The sequence below is a fragment of the Lucilia sericata genome, unplaced genomic scaffold (assembly GCF_015586225.1).
Source record: "Lucilia sericata isolate MDLA Ls3-8-SP2 unplaced genomic scaffold, ASM1558622v1 Contig001903F_arrow, whole genome shotgun sequence".
Taxonomy (NCBI): domain Eukaryota; kingdom Metazoa; phylum Arthropoda; class Insecta; order Diptera; family Calliphoridae; genus Lucilia; species Lucilia sericata.
The window spans coordinates 15,001-36,637 of NW_023995786.1; the positions used below are offsets into that span (position 1 = coordinate 15,001).

At 29.8% G+C, this 21,637-nt stretch overlaps 2 protein-coding genes across 2 annotated transcripts; both read right to left on the reverse strand.

Annotated features, from left to right (window-relative positions):
• Window positions 1–5,735: 5,735 nt before the first annotated feature.
• LOC119612997 (1,5-anhydro-D-fructose reductase-like) lies at window positions 5,736–13,144 on the reverse strand. The gene is made up of 6 exons (XM_037968917.1): window positions 12,891–13,144; window positions 12,542–12,759; window positions 6,758–6,925; window positions 6,524–6,696; window positions 6,121–6,463; window positions 5,736–6,053 (listed from the first exon to the last, which is right to left on the reverse strand). The coding sequence occupies exons 1-6, from the start codon at window positions 13,039–13,041 to the stop codon at window positions 5,856–5,858; spliced, it is 1,251 nt and encodes a 416-aa protein (XP_037824845.1). The 5' UTR covers window positions 13,042–13,144; the 3' UTR covers window positions 5,736–5,855.
• A 2,800-nt stretch (window positions 13,145–15,944) lies between these two features.
• Window positions 15,945–20,681, reverse strand: LOC119612998 (aldo-keto reductase family 1 member B1-like). The gene is made up of 6 exons (XM_037968918.1): window positions 20,553–20,681; window positions 20,332–20,430; window positions 17,060–17,227; window positions 16,745–16,917; window positions 16,342–16,684; window positions 15,945–16,279 (listed from the first exon to the last, which is right to left on the reverse strand). The coding sequence occupies exons 2-6, from the start codon at window positions 20,407–20,409 to the stop codon at window positions 16,088–16,090; spliced, it is 954 nt and encodes a 317-aa protein (XP_037824846.1). The 5' UTR covers window positions 20,410–20,430; window positions 20,553–20,681; the 3' UTR covers window positions 15,945–16,087.
• Window positions 20,682–21,637: the final 956 nt, after the last annotated feature.

Here is a 21,637-nt window from a genome sequence, read left to right on the forward strand (position 1 = left end):
GATAGATAGATAGATAGATAGATAGATAGATAGATAGATAGATAGATAGATAGATAGATAGATAGATAGATAGATAGATAGATAGATAGATAGATAGATAGATAGATAGATAGATAGATAGATAGATAGATAGATAGATAGAAGATAGATAGATAGATAGATAGATAGATAGATAGATAGAAGATAGATAGATAGATAGATAGATAGATAGATAGATAGATAGATAGATAGATAGATAGATAGATAGATAGCTAGATAGATAGATAGATAGATAGATAGATAGATAGATAGATAGATAGATAGATAGATAGATAGATAGATAGATAGATAGATAGATAGATAGATAAGATAGATAGATAGATAGATAGATAGATAGATAGATAGATAGATAGATAGATAGATAGATAGATAGATAGATAGATAGATAGATAGATAGATAGATAGATAGATAGATAGATAGATAGATAGATAGATAGATAGATAGATAGATAGATAGATAGATAGATAGATAGATAGATAGATAGATAGATAGATAGATAGATAGATAGATAGATAGATAGATAGATAGATAGATAGATAGATAGATAGATAGATAGATAGATAGATAGATAGATAGATAGATAGATAGATAGATAGATAGATAGATAGATAGATAGATAGATAGATAGATAGATAGATAGATAGATAGATAGATAGATAGATAGATAGATAGATAGATAGATAGATAGATAGATAGATGATAGATAGATAGAAGATAGATAGATAGATAGATAGATAGATAGATAGATAGATAGATAGATAGATAGATAGATAGATAGATAGATAGATAGATAGATAGATAGATAGATAGATAGATAGATAGATAGATAGAAACATATTTTCTACCTATATTGTTTTTAAAAAGCACATTTCAATCTCTGAACTATTTTTCGCCTGATCTGAACATTACATCGAATTCTACAAATTGAACATATTATTATAATCTTTTAAAATTGCTAATTATGGCTTAGCTAAATACCTACACCTACTTCGTTTAACATGCGTATTACTAGAGGCAGCCCATCTCTAAAGTCATTAAAAAAATAATCCATTCTTTTGTAAATAGCCCACCTAAATATTCAATATTTAAAGGTTAAACAAACAAAGAAGTCAATCTCAATAAATGACCTTACAATTAAACCAAATTGATAATTTTTCATAGAATTTTAACAAACAAGTTTTTATAAACAAAATTTATGCATAAACCAAAATTATCTCAAAAAAAAAAACTCAACTAACTTGTATGTAAGATTACAGTTACATATAGTAATTCTTGACAACGAACTGCAAGTCATAACTCAAGTTAATTAATAATTTTTAACAGATCAAGACAAACAAGAAACCAAAAATTAACTCAAATTTAAAAATTTTTTACTATAACAATAAAAGCCAATTAAAAATATTTACCAAATAAACCTTTTTTACGGTTACACTCAAACATCCAAACACAATGTTAAATTTTTTTTACAAAAAAGCAGAGAAAAAAACCAACGATCATGGCCTTCAAAAGTTTGGAAAATAAAGCCATAGACTCTGGAGTAGTGGTTTCACTAAGAAACCAAATATCAAAGAAAAAACAAAAATTGTGCAAGTGCACATGAGCATGCGTACAAACACGCCACTGTTTTGAGTCATAAAATTTTAAAATTTATACCGACAAACATATACATTGCAAGTTTAAAACTACAGACATACAGACGGATCGATGGCTATATGGACAGACAAACAAACGAATGGTCTAGTACTATGTGGGTTTATTTAGCGACGAAATGAATTTTATTTTTAAATTTATTTACAACTTCCAAAATAATAAAATTACAACAAAAAATAGCAACTGAAACTTTTTAAATGACCTCCTCAGCGGTCACTAGTCTTTAATTTTTTGTACAAAAATTATTGATGTATGATATGACTGACTGACGGTACTGCAGCTGTAGCTACTACCCATATTACGGTACTACTAGATACGATTAGTGTCTAAAGTTTAGTAACCATTTATTTTATGAGCAACAACAACAAAGTCATGTTGTTTTTGTTTAACTTATTTTAAATTGTTGCAATATTACGTTGTTATTATTTCTTTTTTTGTAAATTTTTAATAAAAATTTATACAAAAGCAGACAATATTTACAACAGTTTGATTGTAATTTTCAAAGCATTACTCGTTAAAATAATGTGAGTGATAGAACAAGAAGTAAAGTTTAAATAAATATTTATTACCATGGGTTGCATCATGATTTATAGCCATATTAGCTACTTGCTTGATTTTGTCATTTAGTTTGAAACGCGTCGAAATATTAGTCAAAGACGTTCCAAAACATATAGTACATACACAGGTATTTTCAGATCATTACTAAATCCTAAGATAATCCATTTAGAACTTAAGTACAAACGGCCTAGAACTTAACAGCACTAGATCTAAACTATACTTGAACAAGTACTGAAACATAACTGATTTAGAATTGAACTAGAACTGAACTACAACTGAACTAGGACTGAACTAGAACTGAACTAGAACTGAACTAGAACTGAACTAGAACTGAACTAGAACTGAACTAGAACTGAACTAGAACTGAACTAGAACTGAACTAGAACTGAACTAGAACTGAACTGAACTAGAACTGAACTAGAACTGAACTAGAACTGAACTAGAACTGAACTAGAACTGAACTAGAACTGAACTAGAACTGAACTAGAACTGAACTAGAACTGAACTAGAACTGAACTAGAACTGAACTAGAACTGAACTAGAACTGAACTAGAAATAGAACTGAACTAGAACTGAACTAGAACTGAACTAGAACTGAACTAGAACTGAACTAGAACTGAACTAGAACTGAACTAGAACTGAACTAGAAGTGAACTAGAACTGAACCAGAACTGAACTAGAACCGAACTAGAACTGAACTAGAACTGAACTAGAACTGAACTAGAACTGAACTAGAACTGAACTAGAACTGAACTAGAACTGAACTAGAACTGAACTAGAACTGAACTAGAACTGAACTAGAACTGAACTAGAACTGAACTAGAACTGAGCTAGAACTGAGCTAGAACTGAACTAGAACTGAACTAGAACCGAACTAGAACTGAAGTAAAACTGAACTAGAACTGAATTAGAACTGAACTAGAACTGAACTAGAACTGAACTAGAACTGAACTAGAACTGAACTAGAACTGAACTAGAACTGAACTAGAACTGAACTAGAACTGAACTAGAACTGAACTAGAACTGAACTAGAACTGAACTAGAACTGAACTAGAACTGAACTAGAACTGAACTAGAACTGAACTAGAACTGAACTAGAACTGAACTAGAACTGAACTAGGACTGAACTGGAACTGAATTAGAACTAAACTAGAACTGAACTTGAACTGAGCTAGAACTGAGCTAGAACTGAGCTAGAACTGAACTAGAACTGAACTAGAACTGAACTAGAACTGAACTAGAACTGAACTAGAACTGAACTAGAACTGAACTAGAACTGAATTAGAACTGAACTATAACTGAACTAGAACTGAACTAGAACTGAACTAGAACTGAACTAGAACTGAACTAGAACTGAACTAGAACTGAACTAGAACTGAACTGAACTAGAACTGAACTAGAACTGATCTGGAACAGAATTAGAACTAAACTAGAACTGAACTAGAACTGAGCTAGAACTGAGCGAGAACTGAAGTAGAACTGAACTAGAACTGAACTAGGACCGAACTAGAACTGAACTAGAACCGAACTAGAACTGAACAAGAACTGAACAAGAACTGAACTAGAACTGAACTAGAACTGAACTAGAACTGAACTAGAACTGAACTAGAACTGAACTAGAACTGAACTAGAACTGAACTAGAACTGAACTAGAACTGAACTAGAACTGAACTAGAACTGAACTAGAACTGAACTAGAACTGAACTAGAACTGAACTAGAACTGAACTAGAACTGAACTAGAACTGAACTAGAACTGAACTAGAACTGAACTAGAACTGAACTAGAACTGAACTAGAACTGAACTAGAACTGAACTAGAACTGAACTAGAACTGAACTAGAACCGAACTAGAAATGAACTGAACTAGAACTGAACTAGAACTGAACTAGAACTGAACTAGAACTGAACTAGAACCGAACTAGAACTGAACTAGAACTGAACAAGAACTGAACTAGAACTGAGATAGGTCTGAACTAGAACCGAACTAGAACTGAACTAGAACTGAACTAGTAATGAACTAGATCTGAACAAGAACTGAACTAGAACTGAACTAGAACTAGAACTGAACTAGAACTGAACTAGAGCTGAACTAGAACTGAACTAGAACTGAAGTAGAACTGAACTAGGACCGAACTAGAACTGAAATAGGACTGAACTAGAATCGAACTAGAACTGAACAAGAACTGAACTAGAACTGAACTAGAACTGAACTAGAACTGAACTAGAACTGAACTAGAACTGAACTAGAACTGAACTAGAACTGAACTAGAACTGAACTAGAACTGAACTAGAACTGAACTAGAACTGAACTAGAACTGAACTAGAACTGAACTAGAACTGAACTAGACCTGAACTAGAACTGAACTAGAACCGAACTAGAACTGAACTAGAACTGAACTAGAACTGAACTAGAACTGAACTAGAACTGAACAAGAACTGAACTAGAACTGAGATAGGACTGAACTAGAACCGAACTAGAACTGAACTAGAACTAACTAGAACTGAACTAGTAATGAACTAGGTCTGAACAAGAACTGAACTAGAACTGAACTAGAACTGAACTAGAACTGAACTAGAACTGAACTAGAACTGAACTAGAACTGAACTAGAACTGAACTAGAACTGAACTAGAACTGAACTAGAACTGAACTAGAACTGAACTAAAACTGAACTAGAACTGAACTAGAACTGAACTAGAACTGAAATAGAACTGAACTAGTACAGAACTATAATTGAACTAGAACTTAACTATAACTGAACTAGAACTATAATTCAACTAGAACTTATCTTGAGAAAAACAAGAACAAAAACTTTTTCATATATTTTTAGTAGAAAATAAAAATTATCAAAAAAAATATCTAAAAGTTATAATATTTGATGATCATTGATGTCAACCTATCACAATCCTATTAATCACATTATCCTTCACAAATATTCTAGAACATTTAGTTCAACACACTGTTCAATGACCTGTTTGTTAAATTAGTTTATATTCAAAGGTGTAAGTAGATCACAATCGATATTTTATATTGAAAATATTTTGTATGTTTTACATGAAAAGTGAGTGGTGTGATGGTGTTATATGTGGAGCCACAATAAACGTTATTAAATGGGCAAAAATGCATTTAAATAAAACAATTGATTTTTTATGTTTTTACGGAAGTATTGTACTGTTATTGGGACAAAAAAAAAATGTGTTAAAAACAAGTATTTCTCTTTAGTTTTATGATTACGTGAGGAATATAAAGGTGATAAATAATGTATGGTAATATTTTATAAAACTTACAATGCCCTTCAATAAAGTTATGTCCCCCAAAAAGGGTATACAAATTTTACATATAATTGTTGCAGATTGAATGATGATAATGATTGAAAATATTTAGTAATAAGCTCTTTTGTGTTTATGAAATTCTGATTTAAAAAATTGAATTCAGATGAGATTAAAACCTACCTTTTATCTACGAGAATTAAAGAAACAATTTAGATGTTTTATTAACTATACGAAATAGCATATAACGAATACACTTTCTATTGAAAATTTATTTTTTTCAAACTCAAATAAACTCCACAAAGTTGTAGTGTATTAAAGATAATACAAAAACTCAAATTAAAATTCAATGCTGAAAGGCCAATATTTATGATTTTGACCTTTAATTAAATTAAAAGGCACCAAACGTTCACCAGTATGGAAAGTATCCATAATGGCAATATCTTCGGGAGACAATTTAAAATCGAAAATATTGAAATTTTCGGCAATACGTTGGGGATTAGAAGACTTGGGGATGGGTATAACACCAATATCGACCTGTTAACAAAAGAAACAACAACAACAATAAATTACCCCAACAACAAAACAATGACAAAATACTAACCAAGTAGCGCAAGACAATTTGAGCGGGTGTTTTATTATATTTCTCTGCTAAAGCTTTAGTTTTAGCAGAGAAATAAAACTCGGGTTTATTTTCGGCAGGTTTAGGACGTCCCAGAGGAGAGTAAGCGGTCAAAGTAATATCACGCTCTTTGCAGAATTGGGTCAATTTACGTTGATTTAAAGCCGGCGAGCATTCAACTTGATTAGTTACCGGCTTTATTTCACAATTATCCAAAACGCGTTGTAATTGTTGGCTATTGAAATTGGAAACACCAATGCTACGCACTAAGCCCAATTTAACCAATTTTTCCATAGCCTTATAGGTGTCTAAATAGTCAACATCGCTGTAAATGGGATTTTTTAAAGAAATCTTTTTTAAAGTCTAATTTTTATATTACCCCTACCTCAATTGCAGAGTACCAGCCTCATCTTTAGGCAATAAATCTTCTTCGCTGACATATTTATAGCCTACCGGTAGATGCATTAAATATAGATCTATATAGTCCAAACCCAATAATTGCAATTGTTTACGACAGGCCCCCTCCACACGTTCGGGTTCGTGGTGTATATTCCATAACTTTATTTTTTAACTTTCATTATAGTTTTAATTAATAATAAAATAATTGAATTTGACTTACCTTGGTGACCAAAAAAATGTCTTCTCTTTTAACAACTCCCTCAGCTATTTTATCCTTAATAGCTTTACCAATTTCTGCCTCATTTTGATAGAAATAGGCCGTGTCAATATGACGATAACCCACATCTATGGCGTGTTTAACAGCAATTTCACCTTCATTGTTTTTAGACTAGAAATATATTAAGAGAAAATATTTAAATTTTAGTGAGCTAACGATTTATTAATAATAATCTATATTTCTGTAGAAGGATTCAGATTTATTTAGGGGGTAAAGTTAGTTTTTATAAATCGATATCGAACGATAGTGTGTTTCTCTGTTTGGATTTAAAAACTTATCTAAAAAATTTTGAAATTTTCTTTCGGTAAACAACTATAAATGAGTGTCTTTAGGCGTAAAGTGGGTCTTAAATAGAGTCTTTTCCACAGAAAATTTTCTTCTATAGACAATTGTTTGTTACTCTTCTATTAGACGAGTGTTGTCTATAGAATGTTGTCTAAAGAAAGGAGTTCTCCATAAACTCTTGTCTATAGAACAGCCTCTTCTATACAATCTTGTCCATAGAACAGTCTCTTCTATATAATCTTCTCTATAGAACAGTTTCTTATATAGGCTATTTTCTATAGAACAGTCTCTCCTATAGATTCTGGTCCATATAGCAGTCTCTTCTAGGCTCCGGTCTATAGAACCGTCTTTTCTGTAGACTCTTGTCTATAGTACAGTTCCTCCAAAAGACTCTTGTCTATAGATCAGTTTCTCCTATAGACTCTTATCTATAGATCAGTCTATTTTATACGCTCTTGTCTATAGAACAGTCTCTATTAAAGACACTTGTCTATAAAACAGTCTCTTCTATAGACTCTTGTCTATATAACAGTCTTCTTCTATAGACTCAGTCTCTTGTATGGACTGCTGTCACTTCTATAGACTCTTGTCTGTGGAACAATCTCTTCCATAAACTCTTGTCTATGTAACAGTCTCTTTTATAGACCCTTGTCTATAGAACAGTCTCTCCTATAGACTCCTGTCTATAGAACAGTCTCTTCTATAAAATGCTGTCTATATAACAGTATCTTCTATAGACTCTGGTATACGGAACAATCTCTTCTACAGACTCAATAGACATTTTTCTATAGACAAGTCACTTCTATAGACATTTGTCTATAGAATTGTCTCTTCTATAGACTCTAATCTATATAACAGTCTCTTCTATAGACTCTTGTCTATATAACAATCTCTTCTACAGACACTTGTCTAAATAACAGCCTTTTCTATAAAACAGTCTCTTCTATAGACTCTGGTATATGGAACAATCTCTTCTACCGACTCAATATACTTTTTTCTATAGAAGAGTCACTTCTATAGACATTTGTCTATAGAACAGTCTCTTCTATAGACTCTTGTCTACATAACAATCTATTCTACAGACACTTGTCTAAAGAATAGCCTTTTCTATAGAACAGTCTATTCTATAGACTCTTGTCTATAAAGCTGTCTCTTCTATAGACTCTTGCCTATGAATCAGTCTTTTCTGTAGAATATTGTCTATAGAACAGTCTCTCCCATAGACTCTTGTCTGTAGAACAGTATCTTTTATAGACTCTTGTCTATTGAACAGTCTCTTATGAAAAGTCACAAAATATTAGAAAGACGATAAGTCGAAAGATGTTAAATAGTCGATAAATGTCGGAAAAACTCGAAAAAAAACCTGAAATTTTGAAAAATTCGAAAGAGATTCGTAAAGAGGATAAAATAATGTATTGCACCTTTATCTTTTATATCAATATACTAACTATCGAATATTTTGCAAAATAAATAAATGTTAAATAAGAATAAATTTACTTTTTTCTTAATTTCTATAAATTTTATTTTAAAATTTAACTTAAAACTAAAGAAATCATTCCTCATTAAAAGGCCAATATTGATGATCTTTAGCCATTTCATTACGCCACAAACGCATGCCCTTATCAAAACTATTTATAACAGCGATTTCATCACAAGATAAATAGAAATCAAAAATATTAATATTTTCCAAAAGTCTAAAAGGTTGAGAAGATTTGGGTATAGGAACAGTGCCAATATCAATCTAAAAAGAAATAAATAAATTACATTACATATTAATAAAAAAATTTCCAAAAACCCACCAAATATCTTAAAACAATTTGTGCCTTAGTTTTTTGATATTTTTCAGCAATTTGTTGCAGCTCAGAGGACTCATAAAATTCTGGCAAAGGTTTAGATAACTTGGGTCTAGCCAAGGGAGAATAGGCGGTAACATAGATATCATGTTGTTGACAAAATTTTCTCATTTTATGTTGATTTAAGGCAGGATGTAATTCCACTTGATTTGTTACAGGTTTTATTTTACAATTATCCAGAATTCTTTGCATTTGTTTAGTATTAAAATTGGATAAACCCAAACTACGCACCCAACCTAAAGTAACCAATTCCTCCATGGCTTTATAAGTCTCCACATAATCAATATCACTTGCAAATAAATAATTATTAAAATATTTCTCTTAATTCTCTTAAAAAAAAACTACTTACTTGGTTTGTAATTTATTGTCTTCGTGCGGCATTAAAGCCTCATCATCTACATATTTATAGCCTATGGGTGAATGCATTAAATATAAGTCAATATAGTCCACTTTTAATGTTTCCATTTGTTTTTGACAGGCATATTTTACCATTTTTGGTTCATGATAAATACACCATAGTTTTGTTACCAAAAATATATCTTCACGTTTAACGGTTTTATCTTCGAACTTTTCTTTTAGTATTTTACCGATTAGAGCTTCATTACGATATAAATAGGAGGTATCTATGTGACGATAACCGATATTAAGAGCCTCTCGTATGGCATTTTCACATTTTTGTTTTTTAAGCTTAAATATAATAGAGGAAATTATGATGAGGCGAGGGATTTCAAGATTTTTTTTATTAAAAAAGTAAAATTTTCCATTCGATAATAATGTCTACAAAAGAGTCCTCTATAGACTCTTGTCAATAAAGGAGTGTCATCTATATTGTCTTCTATAGACTCTTGTAATAGGAGAGTGTCTTCTATAGACTCTTTTCTGTACTCTTATCTGTAGAATATTGCCTTCAATACTCTCTTGACTAAAAAATTTTTTTCTATAGATTTTTGTCTAAAGTGTTCTCGACTCTTGTCTATAAACTCTTTTATATAGAAGATTTTCTCCTATAGACTCTTGTATATGGAGGTGTCTCCTATTGATACTTGTAAGAAGACTGTCCTATATAGACACTTGTCTACAGGAGATTGTCTTCTGTAAAACTTTTCTCTTATCTATAGAAGATTGTCGTCTATAGCCCCTTGACTGAAAAATAATGACAATATACGACTCCTTATATATATAGACTTGTGTAAGGAAGACTGTCCTCTATTGGCTCTTGTCTATAGGAGTCTTCTTTTTTTGAGGTTAAATGTAGTAGGGGAAAATATGATGAGGCAAAGGATTTAGAGAACATTTTTCTATTAAAAAATAACATTTTCCTTTCGATATACATCTTAGCAGAGTATCTCCCTTAGGGAGTCTCTATAGATTTTTGTCTAAAGGCTCTTGTCTATACAAGATTGTCTTCTCTAGACTCTTATCTATAAAAGATTGTTCTCTATAGCCTCTTGACTAAAATTACTCTTTCTTAAAGAAGATTGTCTCTTAGAGAATCTTCTTGTATTCACACTCTCTTCTATAGGAGAGTGTCTTCTCTAGACTCTTGTCTATAGCTGATTGTCTTATATACTCTTATCTATAAATATATCCTCTATAGACTCCTGTCTAAAGAATAGTGTCTTCTATGGACTCTTGTCTATAGACTATCGTCTATAGTCGTGTCTAAAGAAGATTATTTTTTATAGATTCTTGTTTAAAGAATAGTGTCTTTTATAGACTCTTGTCTTAAGAATAGTATTTTCAAATGTTTTCTATAGAGAAGAACTTCTTCTCAAGACTCTTGCCTATAGAAGAGTGTCTTCCATAGATTCTTATCAACAGAAATATCTTCTATATACTCTTGTATATAGCAGTGTCTTTTATTGACACTTGTCTAAAGAAGACTCTATAGTCTCTTATCTATAGGAGAGTGTCTTCTATAAATGTTTATCTATAGAAGATTGTGTTCTCTAGACTCTGATCTATAGCAGAATTTCTTCCACAGCCTCTAGAGTAAGGAAGTGTCCACTATAGACTCTTGTCTATAGAAAAGTGTTTTCTATAGAATCTTGTCTATAGAAGAGTGTTTTCTATAGAATCTTGGTTATAGCTTATCTTGAAAAATCTGTCCTATATAGAATCTTGTCTAAAGAAGTGTGTGTTCTGTAGAATCGTGTCTATAGATGTTTATCTGCTATAGACTATTTTCTAGAAGAGTTTCGTCTATGGACCAGAGATACAAGCCGAGACGGCTCAAATCGGCGGCGGTTGGCCGCCGGTAATATTTTGCAAGCCGCGCCGCAGCCGACTTCTTTCGGCTCAAAAGCTAAGCCGGCTTAAACGTAGCCGCTGATAAAGATTAGAATCACACACGTATTTCTGAACATAATTTCACCAAATTGAAAAGAGTTGCCACTATTTTAAATTCTTATGGCAAATTGAAAAGAGTTGCCACACAATATTGTGCTAATATTAAAATAGTGAAAACTACTATAAATGTCCATTTTCTGCAGAAAAAAACTTATATAGAGACAGGTTTCTATGTAACAGACTATTACACAAAGATTTTCCAATATAATAAACCTTATAAGGTCAATTTCTAAAGAAAAAGTTAAATTGAGCCGACAATTTAGCCGCCGCCGATATTTTCTGTAATAAGCCGCCGCCGCCGACCCAAAATGGTTGCGCCGCCGCCGCCGTTCATTTCCCATCGGCTTGTATCTCTGCTATGGACTCCTGTCTAAAGAAGAGTGTCTGTTATAGGGTCTTGTCTTCTATAGACTCTTGTCAAAAGAATAGTGTCTTGTATAGAATATTGTTTAGAGAGGAGTGCCTTTTATAGACTCTTGTCGAACAAGTCTTTATATAGAAAACTGTTATAAAATGAGACTATTATAAAAAAAGTTCTATTTTGTTATGCACAATATTTTCTCTATAGAAAATTGTAGAAATTATTTAATATGGAATACTATTATACATAGAATTGTTATAAAAAATTCTTATGTAGCCAATTTTTTTTTTATAGAAAACTGGTGTACACACACTTTTTCTTGTAAAAACAGAACCTATAAAGAGAATTCCTCATACGGAAAACTGTAAATTTTCTATACAAAAGACTGTCATTTATCCATAAGGAAGAATATTATTCAGATAATTTACTGTACAGAAAAAAGGTTAACAAAATACTCTAAAATCTTAAAAACATAATTTTCCCATAAATTTTAAAATTTTCTTAAAACTCGTAAACTCTTTTCAGCAATGACTCTCAAACTAAACGAAAAAAGCTTTCTTTTAAATCAAAATAAACACTTCAAGTAACAGCATAGACAACTAACAGAGTTAGCTGCTCTAACATTACTGTTAACCTAACATGCCGGCCCGGCATTTATTTGCACACATTTTGTTTTCATTTAATATTCTTTGATAAACATGTTTTTTCATGCTATGCTTTATTAATTTATACAAAAACAACTAGGTATACAGAATTATAAAATAAGACAATGTATTCTACTTTTCAAATTATCTAATATATTTAGAAAACTATTAATAATCCTTTTTTATTTATTATTAAAAGATAAAATCTAAGATAAAAAGAAGAAAAAAAACTTACCTCATAAGTGCCCAAACCCAAAATAGGCATTTCATAGCCATTGTTTAATTTTACAGTAGGTGCTAAAATAGGAGCCATTTTCTTCCAAAAGAAATTACGACAATTATTTTTAATTAAATCACTGAAATATGTATCAACTTTTAAAATAGTTCCTGCGCTGGAATTATTTAATTTTATAGAATATTCACGAAACTGAACGCAATCTGGCAAACGAACATCTGCAACGAAAGACAATTAAATGAATACTAAAGAAAAAGCTTTTTTTTAGTTTGACAAATGAAATAAAAGAAGAAAAAAAAAACAAACTACAAAAACAACTCAAACAAAAACAAACTGTACGGAAACTTACCAAATGTGCAATTTGTTTGTGTAATTTTTTTACTGCTGGAATTTGTTGTTCCTAAAAATTTTTTAATATTCTGTTGAAATTCCACAATTTGTTGTGGTTTGTGTGACAGACACAAAAGTGGATTGTGGTTTTTGAGGATGAGGGAGTGCATTCTCTAATAAATTGTCACTTTAACTATTAATTGCACTTGAAAAATGGACGGACGCAACTGTTTTAATGCAATTTGTTTTGTTTGTTTTTGTTTAGAACAAAGGGAGCTTTTGTTTAAGGTACTCTACAGTGGGTGTTTTAAGTTGTAGATAATTTATAGTAAGTTTTAATTGCCCTTCACAGTAGGTCAAAGAAACAAGTATTTTTTTCCGCTCTCAGAGCAACAAATTTTCTATGGAAATTTCGTTATAAGTAGGACAATTTTCTTTATAAAAAACTGTTATACAGACAATATTTTCTATTGAAAATTGCTATACAAACAATATTCTATATAGAGAAAAGTTATATAGAAAATTTTCTATATGGAAAACAGACAATATTCTATGTAGAAAACATTTATACAGACAATTTTCTATGTAGAATTCTGTTATATAAGATAAATTTCTATGTAGAAAACTGTTATACATATAATATTAAATATGGCAAACGGTTATACAGTTAATTTACAAAATAGAAACAACTTATTGAGACAATTTTCTGACTACAACAGACTATTTTCTATATGGAAAACTGTTATACAAAAAAAAATATATAATATTCTATATAAAAACTGTTACACAGACTATATTCTATATAGAAACCATTTATACAGAAAGTTTTCTGTATAGAAAACTGTTATACAGACAATTTTCTATGTAGGAAACTATTATACAGATAATATTCAATATAGAAAACTGTTATACAAATAATTTTAAATATAGTAAATAGTTATATAGAAAATTTCCTATATAGAAAACTATTAGAAAGGCAATTTTCTTTATAGAAAACTATTATGCAGATAATCTTCTACGTAGAAAACCGTTACATAGACAATTTTCTCTATGGGAAACAATTATACCGATATTTCTAATTTTGTATATTTTCTATATAGAAAACTCTTATACAGGCAAAGTTCTACATAGGAAGTGGTAATAAATATAATTTTCTTTATGCAAAACTGTTATATAGACAATTTCCTACTGATATGTAGAAAATATTCTATGTATATTACTGTAATTTTTGTTTATAGAAAACTAATTTTCTATATGGAAACTGTTGCGCAGAGAATAGGGAAAACTGTTATATAAAGAAAACTGTTATACAAAAAAATGTTTATATGAATACATTTAACAATATTTTTTTTTATATAGAAAACTATTATACAAACAATTTTCTATATTGAAAACTGTTATACAGACAACTTTCTGGTATACAATTTCTCTATAATAAATTTTCTATATAGAAAACTGTTATACAATATAGAAAACTATTATAAAATTTTTTATCGAAGTGAAAAACTATCATGCAGACAATTTTCTTTGCAGAAAATTGTTATACAAATAATTTTCTTTATAAAGAACATTTATTTAAAGTATTTTCTATATACAAAACTGTAATACACACAATTCTCTATATATAATCTCTTATATAACTATTTTTTTTAATAGAAAACTGTTATACAGAAAAATTTCTATATGGAAACGGTTATACAAACAATATTTTATATAGAAAACTGTTATACTGTAAATGTTCTATATAGAAACAATATTCTAACCTTTATAAAGACGAATTTCTATGTACAAAACTCTTAGACAATTTTATATATAGAAAACTGTCATTCAAACAATTGGTTTAAAAGACAGTTACACAGACGTTACTGAAATGCAGAATAGGGGTTTATATAGAAAAGTGTTACACACAGAGTTTTATAAAAGGAAAACTGTTATACAGAAAATTTTTTACATATAAAACTAGCTTTACCCAGTGTGCTTTGCTACCCTAAAAGCAGTATAAATAAAAAACCCACTTAACGATTTTGAAGATTCTAACTGCAATAGTTCTCTAGATTTACAATATGTTACCTATTAGAGATGCCAAGCAAATTACTGAGAGTTCGCCAATTTCTATCTATCTATGAAAAATTTGAATAATATAATAGTTTCCAAGATATACGAAGCCCCCAATTGAAAGCTCGCCCGTTATTCTCTAAATGTTCACATAAATGTCAGAGTTTTTTTATGTAAAATTTTAAGATTCTAGCTCTAGTAGTTTCCAGATATACAATTATTCTATTTCATTCATGTGGGGGCTTCAAGCTCCCCAGATGAAAATCCGATCTTTTTCCTCCAAAATATTCAGATGACTATTGAAGTAATTTCTGCAAAATTTGAAGAATCTAGTTCTATTAGTTTCCCAGATAAACGAAATTTTATATTTAATTTTATATTACCCTCCCAGATGGAAGTCCGATCTTTTTCATCTAAAATGTTCAGACGAATATTTAAGTTCTTAGTGCAAAAGTTGAAGAATTTAGTTCTATTAGTTTCCCAGATAAACGAATTTTTGCATTTAATTAATATGGGAGATGCCGCTCCCCTCATGGGTAGTCCGCCAATTTATTTCCCAAAATGTTAACATGGATGTTAAAGTTATTTGTGCAAAATTTTAAGATTCTAACTGTTATTGTTTCTAAGATAAACGAATTTTTGTTTTTAATTTATATGGGAAGTGCCACGCCCCCTAATGCTAGTCCGCCTACTTTTTGTCATAAATAATTATATTGACACTAAAGTGGCTCCGACAAAATTTGAGAACTCTAACTGTTATATTATCTCAAATATACGGATTTAATATTTTCTAATATGGGCGTGGCACCTCACCCACTTGAAATTTCAAAATAAAAAAAAGTGAAAATTTCAAGAAAATCGGTTCAGCAGTTTTGTAGTCTATAACGTTCAAACATACAAACAAACACACATTCATTTTTATATATGTATATAGATTAAGAAATTAAGGAAACTTCTTTTCTACATCAGCTTTCTATTCAATATATTTTTTTAAAAAATTTTCAAAAGAAAATCATAGTTAATTTTACAAAAATAAGCTTTTAATATTTTATTTTAAAGCACATTTAAAGCTTGACAACAAACATATGCAATTGACAACAATTTCTGATCAAATACATATAAAAACAGAGAAATAACATCTTGCTCCAACAACTCTTCCACTTAATATTCAATATTAAATGGATAATGGATGCTTTTCTTGGCATGATCCATGGGTATCAAACGTTCGCCAGTATTGTAAGAATCCATGATCTTGTGATCTTCAGGAGACAATTTGAAATCGAAAACATTGAAATTTTCAATTAAACGATTCTTATTAACAGATTTGGGAATGGGAACAGCACCAAGTTCAATCTAAAAAGGAAAATTAATAAAAATCAACAACAATTTTATTAAAAAGACAAAACAAAACGTACCAAATATCTCAAAACCACTTGGGCAGCAGATTTCTTATATTTAGCACCAATGGCCTTAACTTTATCGTCAAACAAATAGACGGGAGTTTTTTTGGCCGGTTCAGGTCTGCCCAAGGGACAATAGGCGGTCACCACAATATCATGCTTTTTGCACAAAGCAATCATACGCTTCTGATTCAAAGCCGGATGACATTCGATTTGATTGTGTATGGGCTTAATTTTACAATTGGCCAAAAGACGAGCCAATTGTTCGGAATTGAAATTGGAAACACCAATACTTTTAACTAAACCCTTTTCCACTAAAGCTTCCATAGCCTTCCAGGTGTCCAAATAATCAACATCACTTTTAAAGGGTAAAATAAACTATAATAAAATTTTTAATACAAAATAATGTCTTTACTACCTTAATTCCACTTCTCCTTTGGCATTGGTGGGCATCATAACATCATCGCCTCTATGGATGTAAGAGTATGGCCAGTGCATTAAATAGCAGTCAATGTAGTCGAGGCCAAAGTTGGCTAAAGTTTTACGACAGGCGTATTCAACACGTTCTGGTTCATGAAAGTGACACCACAACTACAAAAATTAATTACAAAAAGAGTCTTTTTTTAACTTAAAATTTTATTTATTTCGTTTTAATTTTTCTTCTCCTGCTGCTAACTAGAAAAAAAAACTTTTTTCTATTTCAGGAAAGTTTCCCATTTTCAATGATTATTACCTTAGAAACGATGAAAACATCCTCGCGTTTTATAACACCCTCAGCTATTTTATCACGCACAGCTTTACCCACTTCATGCTCATTTTCATAGAAGTATGCGGTATCTATGTGACGATATCCAGCATCAATGGCATCGCCCACAGCACGTTCACAATCACCACCCAGTGACTTTAAAGTTTTAAATGGATGCCGGCGGCACACGTACGCACATTTAAAGTTAACACCGTAATTGTTGGCAAAAATTATTTAGAAATTTCGTAGTTTTTCAAACAAAATTATAATGGAATAGAATTGCAAAGACAAACGAATGGAAAAGTTTTAGTGAAATAAATGTTTAAATAAAGTTTTCTAATAAAAAATGATTAAATAAATGTAAGTGTGAAAATTACTTATGTTGTATTTGTTGTAATTTAAAGTTTTGATTCAAAATGTTTTACGAAAAAAAAAAAAAAAAACAAATGATAATAATTTAAATAAATTAGCAGACATTTTCAGTAATTTTATTGTTCAACAATCTTTATATTTTAAATCAAAGACTACAAAAAACTAGCTTATACTGAAAACTATATACATATTTATTATATTTTGTTTATTGACCATATTATAGACTAAACCATGGATTAGACTATAGACTAGAGTATCGACTATAGCACAGAATATACACTGGACCGTATTTCAGGCTATAGACTGTATATTCCAGGTTATAGACTAGATTATAGTCCAAACTAGGCTATAACTTTACTAGAGTCTAGACTGTAGACTATATTATAGACTAGATAAAAGACTAGGCTATAGACTAGACTGTATACTAAATTATAGACTATAGACCAGAGCATCGAATAGACTATAGCACAGAATGTAGACTGTACTCTATTTCAGATAATAGACTGGACTATATATTCCAGATTATAGGTTAGACTATAATTCAGAATATTGTTTAGACTAGATTGTAGAATAGACTACACTAATATTAAACTATAGACTAGACTATAGAAAATACTATGTGTACTGGAATACAGTACAGTACAGCTATAGTCCAGGACAGAATACATCTCAGACTGTAGTCCAGAATACAGACTATACTATCCTCCAGAGTAGACTATAGACTACACTATATGCATGACTATAGACTAGAATATAGATTAGGCGGTATACTATACTATAGACTAGACAAGAGAATGGATAGAAGACTAGACTGGAGTCTATCTATCTATCTATCTATCTATCTATCTATCTATCTATCTATCTATCTATCTATCTATCTATCTATCTATCTATCTATCTATCTATCTATCTATCTATCTATCTATCTATCTATCTATCTATCTATCTATCTATCTATCTATCTATCTATCTATCTATCTATCTATCTATCTATCTATCTATCTATCTATCTATCTATCTATCTATCTATCTATCTATCTATCTATCTATCTATCTATCTATCTATCTATCTATCTATCTATCTATCTATCTATCTATCTATCTATCTATCTATCTATCTATCTATCTATCTATCTATCTATCTATCTATCTATCTATCTATCTATCTATCTATCTATCTATCTATCTATCTATCTATCTATCTATCTATCTATCTATCTATCTATCTATCTATCTATCTATCTATCTATCTATCTATCTATCTATCTATCTATCTATCTATCTATCTATCTATCTATCTATCTATCTATCTATCTATCTATCTATCTATCTATCTATCTATCTATCTATCTATCTATCTATCTATCTATCTATCTATCTATCTATCTATCTATCTATCTATCTATCTATCTATCTATCTATCTATCTATCTATCTATCTATCTATCTATCTATCTATCTATCTATTCTATCTATCTATCTATCTATCTATCTATCTATCTATCTATCTATCTATCTTATCTATCTATCTATCTATCTATCTATCTATCTATCTATCTATCTATCTATCTATCTATCTATCTATCTATCTATCTATCTATCTATCTATCTATCTATCTATCTATCTATCTATCTATCTATCTATCTATCTATCTATCTATCTATCTATCTATCTATCTATCTATCTATCTATCTATCTATCTATCTATCTATCTATCTATCTATCTATCTATCTATCTATCTAGCTATCTATCTATCTATCTATCTATCTATCTATCTATCTATCTATCTATCTATCTATCTATCTATCTATCTATCTATCTATCTATCTATCTATCTATCTATCTATCTATCTATCTATCTATCTATCTATCTATCTATCTATCTATCTATCTATCTATCTATCTATCTATCTATCTATCTATCTATCTATCTATCTATCTATCTATCTATCTATCTATCTATCTATCTATCTATCTATCTATCTATATCTATCTATCTATCTATCTATCTATCTATCTATCTATCTATCTATCTATCTATCTATCTATCTATCTATCTATCTATCTATCTATCTATCTATCTATCTATCTATCTATCTATCTATCTATCTATCTATCTATCTATCTATCTATCTATCTATCTATCTATCTATCTATCTATCTATCTATCTATCTATCTATCTATCTACCTGTCTATCTATCTATCTATCTATCTATCTATCTATCTATCTATCTATCTATCTATCTATCTATCTATCTATCTATCTATCTATCTATCTATCTATCTATCTACTATCTATCTATCTATCTATCTATCTATCTATCTATCTATCTATCTATCTATCTATCTATCTATCTATCTATCTATCTATCTATCTATCTATCTATCTATTCTATCTATCTATCTATCTATCTATCTATCTATCTATCTATCTATCTATCTATCTATCTATCTATCTATCTATCTATCTATCTATCTATCTATCTATCTATCTATCTATCTATCTATCTATCTATCTATCTATTCTATCTATCTATCTATCTATCTATCTATCTATCTATCTTTCTATAGTCGAAGAAGTGAGTTAGCACCCCAACAAATTTCAACGTGACCCACCTCCGTCTCAACAAAAACAACAACCGCACAATCTTTATTTAATGACACCCTACTACACTTGCTCTATTAGAACAATTTTTAACAAAAAAAAGAGATAAGACGTGAGGAAAAAACCTTAACATTGACAGTAAAATTTATAAGACAATTGATATCAAATTGTGAATATTAATTTACAAATTTACATAAGAAAGAATGTTTAAATTATTGTACAAAAATTAAAGTATTCCAATACTTATCAATTTAAATGTTGTTTAGTTTATTTTAGCTTACCGTGTAGGTGCCCAACCCAATTGCATGCATTTTAGTGCCATTATTGTGGGTTACGTAGGGTACTTTTACAGAGCTCATTGTTGCTACAAAACTTTTTGACTGTCAAAATAAATTATTAAAAGTTTTTGTTAAACGTTTTGCACTTTATTTTTCCGGCCAAATGGCGGAAAACTGTTCATTTTTGGAAAACAATTAATGTTCAAACTATTTTATTTTATCACCTTAGGATTGTGTTTCTAAATCTTCAGCGTCAACAACTTTATGGAATTAAACAGCTGGCTATCGAGGAGATGCTACGTTTCCAAACAACTGTTGATTACTGTTGATAATATTTTGTTCTTTATATTTTCTTTATTCATCTTGATTTTCTTTGCTGTGTTGTTTTAGTTAATCGTATAAAGAGCTTTTTTCTAAGTTATTGCTTCATTATTAAAAGCTTTTATTTTCATTAAGCTAATAGAGGAGTAATATTTAATGAGGGATTATAGTGGTTCCTTAAGTACGCTACAGTTACAAAACTATGATGATTGAAAGATATGAAATTGTTACTCTATATTACTTATAAACATTATTCGAAAATGTTAAAACTTATCACCATGTAATTTTAGATCCGATGGAATAAAATTACACTCACCAAAGACAATTTTTCTTTTCAGGGGCTGAACTAATAAGCGAAATCATAAAAAAGCATAAAAATATTAAAGGGAGTATAAGTTTGGGAATTTTCTGGTGATTAAGTTTATAATTTTTATGCAATTATTTGATATTATTGAAATCATTATGACTTAGGGATAACATTTTATTAGATGTATCTATAATATAACGGATCTTTTATTAGAACACCATTAGCAAAATGTAAACAAATCATAATAGATAGATTTTTAAATCACAAATATAAAATTTGAATTAATGTAAAATTTGATCGAATAAAGATATTGGAACAAAATTTTGAACATATATACATAGATACAAATCTTAGTAAAATATTACCGTTACCAGTTTTCTCATCTTCTATATACAAATACCTAACAAAAGTGCCCACTGTGCGTTATAAATATAGAGCCATTAAGAGAATCAGAGCTTGGCGTTTTGAAATAGTACTAACTTATAACAATAATACGTAGTACTTTTTAAGATTTAAAGTACTAATCTAGTTTTCCTCTAGACTAGACTATTGACTAGACTATAGACTAGACTATAGACTAGACTATTGACTAGACTATAGACTAGACTATAGACTAGACTATAGACTAGACTATAGAATAGACTATAGACTAGACTATAGACTAGACTATAGACTAGACTA

Bases quoted from the DNA above. Each gene is read 5' to 3' on its own strand.
- LOC119612998 (XM_037968918.1), bottom strand. From the start codon at position 20,409: ATGAGCTCTGTAAAAGTACCCTACGTAACCCACAATAATGGCACTAAA. The intron at 17,228-20,331 runs GTAAGCTAAAAT...AAAACTTTAAAG, and splicing joins TTGGGTTGGGCACCTACACG to TCACTGGGTGGTGATTGTGA. The intron at 16,918-17,059 runs GTAATAATCATT...TAATTTTTGTAG, and splicing joins ATGTTTTCATCGTTTCTAAG to TTGTGGTGTCACTTTCATGA.
- LOC119612997 (XM_037968917.1), bottom strand. From the start codon at position 13,041: ATGCACTCCCTCATCCTCAAAAACCACAATCCACTTTTGTGTCTGTCA. The intron at 12,760-12,890 runs GTAAGTTTCCGT...CTTTCGTTGCAG, and splicing joins ACAAACAAATTGCACATTTG to ATGTTCGTTTGCCAGATTGC. The intron at 6,697-6,757 runs GTAAGTCAAATT...TAAAAAATAAAG, and splicing joins ACATTTTTTTGGTCACCAAG to TTATGGAATATACACCACGA.